This window comes from Schistocerca serialis, chromosome 1, assembly GCF_023864345.2.
Source record: "Schistocerca serialis cubense isolate TAMUIC-IGC-003099 chromosome 1, iqSchSeri2.2, whole genome shotgun sequence".
Taxonomy (NCBI): domain Eukaryota; kingdom Metazoa; phylum Arthropoda; class Insecta; order Orthoptera; family Acrididae; genus Schistocerca; species Schistocerca serialis.
The window spans coordinates 1,027,610,023-1,027,622,051 of record NC_064638.1 but is presented as its reverse complement, the minus strand read 5'-3'; the positions used below and the strand labels follow the sequence as shown (position 1 = coordinate 1,027,622,051).

The 12,029-nt window shown below is 42.2% G+C and overlaps 1 protein-coding gene across 1 annotated transcript in view; it reads right to left on the bottom strand.

The window, feature by feature from the left end:
- The window catches only part of LOC126455064 (lutropin-choriogonadotropic hormone receptor-like), an 805,745-nt gene that overhangs the window by 255,015 nt on the left and 538,701 nt on the right, over positions 1 to 12,029 (bottom strand). Inside the window, exon 9 of the mRNA XM_050091146.1 lies at positions 9,258 to 9,375. Coding sequence (XP_049947103.1) covers positions 9,258 to 9,375 — 118 coding nt within the window. The remainder of the gene's footprint in view (positions 1 to 9,257; positions 9,376 to 12,029) is intronic.

Genomic DNA, 12,029 nt, shown 5'->3' with positions numbered 1-12,029 from the left:
TACAGTGGTGACTAAGGAAAACACATCGTACCGTGAATGCTTTCAGGACGGTTGTGCATATACTGCCAAGTGGTCCAGCGTCTCCTAGTGAAATATTACGATAAAAACTCAAGAGAAGCCGAGCAACGCGCCCTCACTCCCAGGTGCAATAATATTGCGATCGACTAACACCTAACCCCAAAATATGGGAAGCAAAGAGCTTACAGTAGAATATGTTTATTTCGCAGTATCATAGATGAAATGCTCATAGTTCTTAAGGTATACATTCTAGACCCCATGTTCAGTAGGCCTTTTTGTTTCGAGCAATCGTGCCTGTCATATCCCTGTATATTGACCATTACTCTTGGGATACCCTGTAAAGATGCAAATTATTGTTTCTTTCCAGAATCATATGGTTAATGTGGGCGAAGAGATGGTGAAAGACGTTTGGCAGGCGCAACCGCGGCCAGTTTGAGATAGCGGACGAACCGCAGTCGCCCGTGGCACTCGCTTACCCCACACGAAATAATAAAAAAAAGGAACAACAACAGGAACCAAATCCTTGTGAAAGAAAAATTAAATGTATTAAATAGTGATCCATTAAAACACGGTACCTGTCAACTCTACCATACAGGTACGAAACGTAGCTAAATGTGACATTATCGTATTTGTGATGGCGCCAGCGGTACGAGTATCAGTGTTTGTGTCAATACTTTTGTGACAATACAGTGTTAAGTATTTGATACGTCAGTAGAGGTACTGAGGCGACCAGTAACTAAGAAGAAGAAAACAGAGCGAGTGAAGATTACGTAGCCCACCCCGCCACATCCAGCTCAACTGGGCTTAGGAACGACTGACGTGATCAAACAATCGAATATTACACACATCTTGCGCAAGCACTCGTGGCTAGCTCGAATCGTCTAGAATTTTTGTGGCGCGTTGAACTGCAGTACGCAGAGAAACACATTTTACTTCAGACAGGTGGAGGGTAGGCAGAATGGATTGTCAAACACCGCGAGCGCTAAGTGAGTGAATGTGATAGTAGCCAGGGTGGAGCGGTCATCCACTGAGCATCCGGTCATGTCGTACCGGCTGGGAATGTTCCCACCGCCGCGGGTTGACTCTCAGTGAAACATTATATCGAATCGTGACAAGTGATATTACTGACAAATGTTCAAAAAATTTATGGAGTGCCGAAAATCCGTGTTCGCACCAACCGCGCTGGCCACACGTCGGATAGTAGTGAGGATTGTGTGTGCTAATTATTGTTATAGCGTGTGTACTGACCTGTGTTCAGAGTAACCATAATTAGAAGCGTAAGACAAAAGTAGTGTCTGCTCTAGTGTGTCTAACCAGAAATCGATCAAATAGTGTAGATATCTTGACATCGGTTATTGCAAAAGTTTCTATTCATAGTGTTTAACATTGTTGAGCAGTCGCATCCTGGTTAGAAACGACTCCAAAAGCCACTAAACCCGATTACCACTATCAACTAGGTCACAGTAACATCAGAAATTTTTCGCCCGCCACCATATGAGCTATGAAATTTGCAACAAATGGAAAAAAAATCACTAAACAACTAGTTACAATCTCCTTTAATGCTCGCGGTGGCTGCGACGTCCACTCTAGAGCTCTCAGAACACTAAAGAACGCTCATTGGCTGTTGAAGAAAGGGCGACGTAAGTGTGCAGAACAAGCTTAAACCTGGCCGCCATCATTCGTAATTCCAACTGCAGCTGGAGATAGGTTTCTACAGTTTTGCATTGTACGTAGTCAACAGAGATATCCTGCATACTCTGACAATTCGTTGTTCACAATCTTGATGCTCATTCATGACTGTGCCGAGGACTCTTCCGGGGCAGGATCCCTATTTCTTAGCTTCTGAGCCGTCTCACACGGATCTCTGAGATGTGGCGAACTAACTTGAAGATCTTACACAGTTGGCAGGTACTGGATCCAGTGTCAAGTGCGAAGATGATTCTCTTGGGCCCCCGTTATCGCTCTACGGCATTTGTAAGCACGGTCCAAATTAATTTACCATGTTGAAATAAAAAAAGCTGGAGACAGATTAATCAACCAAATTGCTTCCGTGCATGCTAGCGCAGTTTGTTAAAATCAGTGCACAGTGACGGAAACGAATATAGCGGGGTAGGCGATAAACGTACACGGCGCATAAAATTTTTTCTCACAACGGTGGCGAAAAAAATCGCAAATGCAATTAACTGCGCTTTAATGCTCCACTGAGTCGTATATTTACTAAAAAGTACAGTTCAATTAAACTCTTCCAGCAGACTTCAGCAATATCGAAAATTTGACGTGACGTTGCATTTCGCGGCAACGAAAGCAGGGAAGGGTCCATGTTTCACTTCCATACATGGCTACACTCCATACAAATGCTTTCAGAAACGACTTCCTGACACTTAATTTATACTCGATGTTAACAAATTTCTCTTCATCAGAAACGATTTCATTGCCATTGCCAGTCTACATTTTATATCTTCTCTACTTCGACCATCATCAGTTATTTTGCTCCCTAAATAGCAAAACTCCTTTACTACTTTAAGTGTCTCATTTCCTAATCTAATCCCCTCAGCATCACCCGATTTAATTTGACTACATTCCATTATCCTCGTTTTGCTTTTGTTGATGTTCATCTTATATCCTCCTTACAAGACACTGTCCATTCCGTTCAACTGCTCTTCCAAGTCCTTTGCTGTCTCTGACAGAATTACAATGTCATCGGCGAACCTCAAAGTTTTTACTTCTTCTCCATGAATTTTAATACCTATTCCGAATTTTTCTTCTGTTTCCTTTACTGCTTGCTCAATATACAGATTGAATAACATCGGGGAGAGGCTACAACCCTGTCTCACTCCCTTCCCAACCACTGCTTCCCTTTCATGCCACTCGACTCTTATAACTGCCATCTGGTTTCTGTACAAATTGTAAATAGCCTTTCGCTCCCTGTATTTTACCCCTGCCACCTTCAGAATTTGAAAGAGAGTATTCCAGACAACATTGTCAAAAGCTTTCTCTAAGTCTACAAGTGCTAGAAACGTAGGTTTGCCTTTTCTTAATATTTCTTCTAAGATAAGTCGTAAGGTTAGTATTGCCTCACGTGTTCCAATATTTCTACGGAATCCAAACTGATCTTCCCCGAGGTCCGCTTCTACCAGTTTTTCCATTCGTCTGTAAAGAATTCGCGTTAGTATTTTGCAGCTGTGACTTATTAAACTGATAGTTCGGTAATTTTCACATCTGTCAACACCTGCTTTCCTTGGGATTGGAATTATTATATTCTTCTTGAAGTCTGTGGGTATTTCGCCTGTCTCATACATCTTGCTCACCAGATGGTAGAGTTTTGTCAGTACTGGCTCTCCCAAGGCCATCAGTAGTTCTAAAGGAATGTTGTCTACCCCCGGGGCCTTGTTTCGACTCAGGTCTTTCAGTGCTCTGTCAAACTCTTCACGCAGTATGATATCTCCCATTTCATCTTCATCTACATCCTCTCCCATTTCCATAATATTGTCCTCAAGTACATCGCCCTTGTATAAAGCCTCTATATACTCCTTCCACCTTTCTGCCTTCCCTTCTTTGCTCAGAACTGGGTGCCATCTGAGCTCTTGATATTCATACAAGTGGTTCTCTTCTCTCCAAAGGTCTCTTTAATTTTCCTGTAGGCAGTATCTATCTTACCCCCAGTCATACAAGCCTCTACATCCTTACATTTGTCCTCTAGCCACCCCTGCTTAGCCATTTTGCACTTCCTGTCGATCTCATTTTTGAGACGTTTGTATTCCTTTTTGCCTGCTTCATTTACTGCATTTTTATATTTTATCCTTTCATGAATTAAATTCAATATTTCTTCTGTTACCCAAGGATTTCTATTAGCCCTCGTCTTTTTACCTACTTGATCCTCTGCTGCCTTCACTACTTCATCCTTCAGAGCTACCCATTCTTCTTCTACTGTATTTCTTTCCCCCATTCCTGTCAATTGTTCCCTTATGCTCTCCCTGAAACTCTCTACAACCTCTGGTTCTTTCAGATTATCCAGGTCCCATCTCCTTAAATTCCCACCTTTTTGCAGTTTCTTCAGTTTCAATCTGCAGTTCATAACCAATAGATTGTGGTCAGAATCCACATCTGCCATTCTGTGGAAATAGGTTAAATGGGAGATCTTATTAATCTCGATGGCGGCATTCAGCTTTATAAGCCATGCGACAGTGTGATTCCTTTAATTTATTCACAAAGATAAAATTTTACGCCAACTGACAGGTCTAGCTATAGCTCTTTTCGATATCATTAGTACTGAATTCCAATTGCGCGGTCCCACACATCGGCAGTGGGAGTGCATGCGTTATCAACATTACGCGATGCTCCTGTGTGCCTCAAAAGGAACAACATTTGACAAACAGCGCTAAACTCGATAGAGTGCGGCCATGCGGCGAAAACCTATGCGCGTGCGCTACAGCACTAATTTTTTGTACGAAATCAGTGACGCGCACCAACAATGAATGTCCAATGTGAAACTCACCTGATGAAGGTTAAATGGTTATCAATCGAAGTACTGCGGCAAGATGTAGACCTCATCTGGCTGCAAGTCCGGAACCTCGTTCAATACAAATCTTCCTTCCATTTTTTAACAAGTGCATCATGATTTCCGTCAAATCGGAAACGTATCTGTTACGCTTCTAAAGTATTAACTACCAAGAAATTAACTACAATTAATATTTATTGACTTGTGAAAAATTGCTCTGAGCTCTATGCGACTTAACTTCTGAGGTCATCAGTCGCCTAGACTTAGAACTACTTAAACCTAACTAACCTAAGGACATCACACACATCCATGCCCGAGGCAGGATTCGAACCTGCGACCGTAGCGGTCGCTCGGCTCCAGACTGCAGCACCAAGAGCCGCACGGCCACTCCGGCCGGCTATTGACGTGTGAACCAACACTTATTGATTTATTGCTAAGTTACTTTCCGTTCCCTATTTAATTTTCGGTATGCGGCCGACGTGTAGACAGTAGGGGAAACCATTTGTTTTGTATTGTACAGAAGACTTCCATTCTGTACTACAAGTGAATATGTGATATCGTGTAGAAATATAGGCTTCGATACGCCTGCTTCAATCACGCGATTGCTGGATCCCACGCTGTGTAGAGATGCAGACCACCCTCTCTATTTAGGATGTTGTCAGTGATTTTTATTTCAATGCCTTCTTTAATTACACAATACCAAAGGCCATTTGTGTGAGCCGCGACGGATGTTTCGCAAGTTTTATCCGGTGTGCATTTTCTAAAGCACGCTCGACTAAAGCAGAGTTTTCGGGGTAGCGTAGGCGATAAAACGTCTCTTGCTCCTTCCTGCGTTGTTCCACAGTGCGTACTGTTTGTCTGACGTAACACTCTCGCAAGGTATCTTATAGACCCCAGTGTTCTGAGACCTTCTGCGTCTTTTCAAAAAACAAAACCATTAAAGAAATTTTGTTGCACACTGCCATGGAAACTATAGCAAATATTATCTATTGACACGACCAGACTTCCACCTTCAGCTAGGTTTGTAGTCAAATACCTAGTAGCGCTCTATGATATCTTTTCAAAATGTGTCAAATTATGTGCCACAAAATCTATCACCGCCACCCTGATTATCGAAAGAATTCTAAGTGGTTATATGCCGCCTGCAACCTTGCTTTCTGACAATGCATAAAATTTCACCACTACAGGAGAGAATTTTTCGTGAACTGAATAGATTTATGTGCACTTTCGCAGCTAACCAACAAACACATCCGGTAGGATATCTTGGACTATTCAAGAAAATAGTAAATAGTTTGTCACTTTACTCTACACAGTATATACCAGCTGAACTTGTATGTAAGGTAAAGGAAAGAAACGAGTGGATAGATCCTCTTCCCCACTAACCAGAGAAGAATGTTCTTGGGAAGATACAGTAAGGCGAAATTAAGTCATACTTACAGAACAAGCACACTTGAGAAAAACTTATTATGATACGAAGCTAGGCTGTATCCAAGATATCAGATATATACTATACTTTTGAAAACTCGCCCAAAATCTTTTATTCTCCAATGTAAGAACCGTAAATGGCTATTACGTAACTTAGATCTTTATAAAACAGTCAGAATTCCTCGTGAAGGAAGCTACTTGTTAGTCTATCCTAATACTAACAAAATAAAGGGACTATTTTCCCACCATGAACTTAAGAAATGTCTGCACTAATGATTAATTTTGTTTCCATTCCACTAAAGCTACTTGTTAGTCTATTCTAAAACCAACAAAATAAAGGGACTATTTTTCCATCATGAACTTAAGACAAGTCTACACTAATGATTAATTTTGTTTCCATTCCACTAATATATGTAAATACATGAGTAATTGGTTGTATATTAGTAATTCTTGGATAAAATCTTAGAATTAGAACTATACGTGGAATCTACATGGGCTGGGAGAAGTCTACATCAAGAGTGATATTTGTGCTTGGACACTTGTTGCGTGTGGGTAACTTTGATGATTAAGGCACAGATTAAACAATCTGTGACGCAATATCTGCATTCATCAGCTGGACTGAATAGTGGGCAAGGCACTGGCTGTGTCTCACAATGCGAAGACTGAAACGTATATGTGTAAATAATAGCTAATAGATACACAAAGCAAAGAGACATGTTAAGTGTTAGTATGTATCTTGAATCCATACATATTAAAAAATGGATGTGTGTGTGTCTGTATGTGTGTGTAAGTATGTTCCACATCTACTCCTAAGACTTCAACCAGACATACAGGATGGTCCTTTGATAGTGACTGGGCCAAATATCTCACGATCTAAGCATCAAACGAAGAAACTACAATGAACGAAACTCGTCTAGCTTGAAGGGGGAAACCAGATGTCACTATGGTTGGCCCGCTGGATGGCGCTGCCATAGGACAAACGGATATCAACTGCGTTTTTTAAAATAGGAACCCACATATTTTATTACATATTCGTGTAGTACGTAAGGAAATGTGAATGTTTTAGTTGGACCACTTTTTTCGCTGTGTGATAGATGGCGCTGTAATACTCACAAACTTATAAGTACATGGTATCACGTAACATTCCGCCAGTGTGGACGGTATTTGCTTCGTAATACATTACCCCTGTTAAAATGGACCATTTACCAATTGCGGAAAAGGTCGATATCGTGTTGATGTATGGCTATTGTGATCAAAATGTCCAACGGGCGTGTGCTATGTATGCTGTTCGGTATCCTGGATGACATCTTCCAAGTGTCCGGACCGTTCGCCGGATAGTTACGTTATTTAAGGAAACAGGGAGTGCTCAGCCACATGTGAAACGTCAGCCACGACCTGCAACAAATGATGATGCCCAAGTAGGTGTTTTAGCTGCTGTCGCGGCTAATCCGCACATCAGTAGCAGACAAACTGCGCGAGAATCGGGAATCTCAAAAACGTAGGTGCTGAGAACGCTACATCAACATCGATTGCACCCGTACCATATTTCTATGCACCAGGAATTGCATGGCGAGGACTTTGAACGTCGTGTACAGTTCTGCCACTGGGCACAAGAGAAATTACGGGATTTTTTGCACGCGTTCTATTTAGCAGCGAAAAGTCATTCACCAACAGCGGTAACGTAAACCTTCATAATACGAACTATTGGGCAACGGAAAATCCACGATGGCTGCGACAAGTGGAACATCAGCGACCTTGGCGGGTTCATGTATGGCGCGGCATTATGGGAGGAAGGATAATTGGCCCCCATTTTATCGATGGCAATCTAAATGGTGCAATATATGCTGATTTCCTACTTAATGTTCTACCGATGTTACTACAAGATGTTTCACTGCATGACAGAATGGCGATATACTTCCAACATGATGGATGTCCGGCACATGGCTCGCGTGCGGTTGAAGCGGTATTAAATAACATATTTCATGACAGGTGGATTGGTCGTCGAAGCACCATACCATGGCCCGCACGTTCACCGGATCTGAAGTCCCCGGATTTCTTTCTATGGGGAAAGTTGAAGGATATTTGCTATCGTGATCCACCGACAACGCCTGACAACATGCTTCAGCGCACTGGCAATGCATGTGCGAACATTAAGGAAGGCGAACTACTCGCTGTTGAGAGGAATGTCGTTACACGTATTACGAAATGCACTGAGATTGACGGACATCATTTTAAGCATTTATTGGATTAATGTGGTATTTACAGGTAATCACTTTGTAACAGCATGCGTTCTCATAAATGATAAGTTCACAATTGTACATGTATCACATTGGAACAACAGAAATAAAATGTTCAAACGTATCTACGTTCTGTATTTTAATTTAAAAAACCTACCTGTTACCAACTGAGCCATATGTTTGTGACTATTTCAGCACCATCCACCACAAAGCGAAAAAAGTGGTCCAATTAAAACATTCATATTTATTTACGTACTACACGAATATGTAGTAAAAATGGGGGTTCCTGTTTTAAAAAAAAAAAAAAAAAACGCAATTGATATCCGTTTGACCTATGGCAGCGCCATCTAGCGGGCCAACCATAGCGCCATGTGGTTTCCCCTTTCAATCTAGACAAGTTTCGTTCTTTATAGTTTTTTCGTTTGACGCTTATTGCGTGAGATATTTGGCCCGGTCACGACCAACAGACCACCCTGTATATCGCACTTTTGTTGGGAAGTACCTTCCAAACGTATTTGTATGCAGTGTAGCCTTGTAGGAAAGTGAAGTGTGGACAAGAAGAGGTTCAGGCAATTAGAGAATAAAGGCTTTTGAAATTTGGTATTACAGAAGAATGTTGAAAATTAGATGGGTGTATCGAATGAGTAGTGAGGGTGAGGGGATTCCGAATGGAACTGGTGAAAAAAGAAATTTGTATCGCAAATTGATAAAAAAGAAGAGAATGGTTCATAGGACACAACTCGATGCATAAACGAATAGTCAACAACAACAACAGCAGCAACAACAACGTGTTCAGTGATTCTGCAAAAGACGCAGGATTCAGTGCAGTGTTTTCCACCATAGTACGCCTGAAATGAAGGAGATGGAGAAAGATTTAGTGTTAGTGTTAGGCAGATGTACAGCCGGGATGTTGGACGTACCAGATCTGGTATTGCAGCACTGGAATGGTAACAGTTTGCGGACATGTGAGGGAATGTACGCTGCCGTTTTTGGGCTAAGAATTTTTTATTTGGTGGAGCAAAGCAGATGTGAGAAAGCGGAGAGCTGGCGTGAACTGGTGAGCTGTGCGCCGTACTCACCCTGAAGCTGTAGACGGAGGGTATGGTGGTGAGATGGGGCGCCTCTTCCAGCCGCAGCCGGTGGAGCTCCCCCAGGCCGCTGGTGGGCAGCTGCGTGATGGCCGTCTGCGACAGGTCCCTGCACACGACAAGCACTCTCTCTCATGCCTGCCAACTTGGGCCGGCTGCAACTACTCAAACGATGGTCTCTTTCCAACACCCTTGGTGTCTTGGGATTGCAAGCTTGCGTCCGAGTGCAATATTTCGACGATATGACGCAAAGACACTAGAATCCGTCAAGTTGGAACCGACTTGATGCTAACGATGTGCTGACCATGCGTTTGCGATAAGACGACTTGGAACGAAAAGAAATGAGGAGTTCTTAGAACATTTAAACTCTATACTCTCCAGTATAAAATTCACAACGGAAGTAAATTCGGTGCTAAATACTCTGGGCCATGGAGTTCGAACAGTTTCATACAATGAGAGCCGCGCCGAAGAATTACAACACGTATGAACAGTGTTCCGATGGAGTGGGTTCTCAGATCGTCCATCTGAGTGGGCGTAACAATCATAACGAAAATCACATGAAAAAGAGGTTGAAAGTGAGACCGAGAAATAGAAGCCAAGAATCGCTTATTTAATTAAAACATATTTTTACAAATTGTGGTTAAACTTTCTAAAAACTGTAGAGCCTGCTTGTATCCGCCAATACTCATTCATTGTGGGATCGAGGTACAACCGGTTTCACGCTAATGAATCGTATCTTCAGACTAAGCTACAACAACACTCATACGGAATAGAGGCCATTAAGTGCAGAAACGACAAATAGTGCCTATTATGAAGACAAAATATCTACATCTACATCCATACTCCGCAAGCCACATGGCGGTGTGTGGAGGAGGCTACCTTCAGTACCTCTATCGTGTCTCCCTTCTATTCCAGTCTCGTATTGTTCGTGGAAAGAAGGATTGTTGGTATGCCTCTGTGTGGGCTCTAATCGCTCTGATTTTATCCTCATGGTCTCTTCGCGAGATATACGTAGGACGGAGCAATATACTGTTTGACTTCAGTGAAGGTATGTTCTCGAAACTTTAACAAAAGCCCGTACCGAGCTACTGAGCGCCTCTCCTGCAGAATCTTCCTCTGAAGATTATCTATCCTCTCCGTAACGCTTTCGCAATTACTAAATGATCCTGTAACGAAGCGCGCTGCTCTTCGTTGGATCTTCTCTATCTCTTCTATCAACCCTATTTTGTACGGATCCCACACCGGTGAGCATTATTCAAGCAGTGGGCGAAAAAGTGTACTGTAACCTACTTCCTTTGTTTTCGTACTGCATTTCCTTAGGATTCTTCCAATGAATCTCAGTCTGGCATCTGCTTTCATTTTTCTCGTGGCAACATCACATGCAATCGCTTATTTACTTTGTGTTAGCCTAATATCCGAAGAGATCGGTAGACTGTAATGGAAACGTGGTGTCCAATGTATATTTCCTTGTAGTCTTCTTTGTAACGTTGAAGACGATCTTTCAAAAAGGTCACAGTTCGTAGTAATTGACGGAAAGTCATGGAGTAAAACAGAAGTAATAAATGGCGTTCCACAAGGAAGTGTCACAGACCGTCTGCTTTCCTGAATTATATAAACGATTTAGGAGACAATCTGAACAATCCTCTTATATTTTCTGAAGATGATGCTGTCATTTACCATCTTATTAAGTCATCAGATGATCAAAACCAACTGCAAAATGACTGAGACTAGATACCTGCACGGTCCAAAAAGTAGTAATTGATTCTAAACGATGCAAAGTGTGGTCATCCTCATGAGTACTAAAAGGAATCAGCTAAATTTCAGTTGCACGGTAAATCACACAAATCTAAAGGCTTCAAATTGAACTAAGCACTTAAGGATTACAATCAAGAATAACTTAAATTCGAACTATTACATAAATAATGTTGTGGGCAAGGCGAACCTTAGATTGCAGTTTTTTGGCAGAACACTTAGAAACGTAACAAGTCTACTAAAGAGACTGCCTATACTACGCTTTTCTGTCCTCTTCTAGAGTACTGGTGGGTGGTGTGAGATCTACATTACATAGAAGTGACAGAGGACATCGAAATAGGACAGCAACTTTTGTATTATCACGAAGTAGGGGTGAGAGTGCTACGGATATGGCACTCGGAATACGGTGGTACTCATTAAAACAAAAGAGTTTTACGTTGCAGCAGGATATTGTCATGAAATTTCAATCACGAACTTTCTCCTGTGAATGTGAAAATATTTTATTGTTGTTAAACTATATAGGGAGAAATTATCACTGCAATAAAATAAGAGAAATCAGAGCTCGCGCGGAAGATCAAAGTGTTCGGTTTTCCCACGCCTGTTCTGGAGTGGAACGGGAGAAAAATGGCTTGTGTGTGGGCCGTTGAATCCTCTGTCAGGCACTTAATTGTGAATTGCAAAGTAATCACGGAGATGAAGCTGCAGATGTAGGTCGCCCAAAGCCAGCCGGCCGCGGTGACCGAGCGGTTCTAGGCGCTTCAATCCGGAACCGCGCGACTCTTACGGTCGCAGTTTCGAATCCTGCCTCAGGCTTGGATGTGTGTGATGTCCTTAGGTTAGTTAGGTTTAAGTAGTTCTAAGTTCTAGGGGACTGAAGACCTCAGATGTTAAGTCCCATAGTGCTCAGAGCCATTTGAACCAAAAGCCAGGTGTGTACCGCTGTGGCACTGTCGCGATTGTTTTCATGAAGCGAAATGCGGTAGACAAGTATTGTGATGCGAACGCCACATT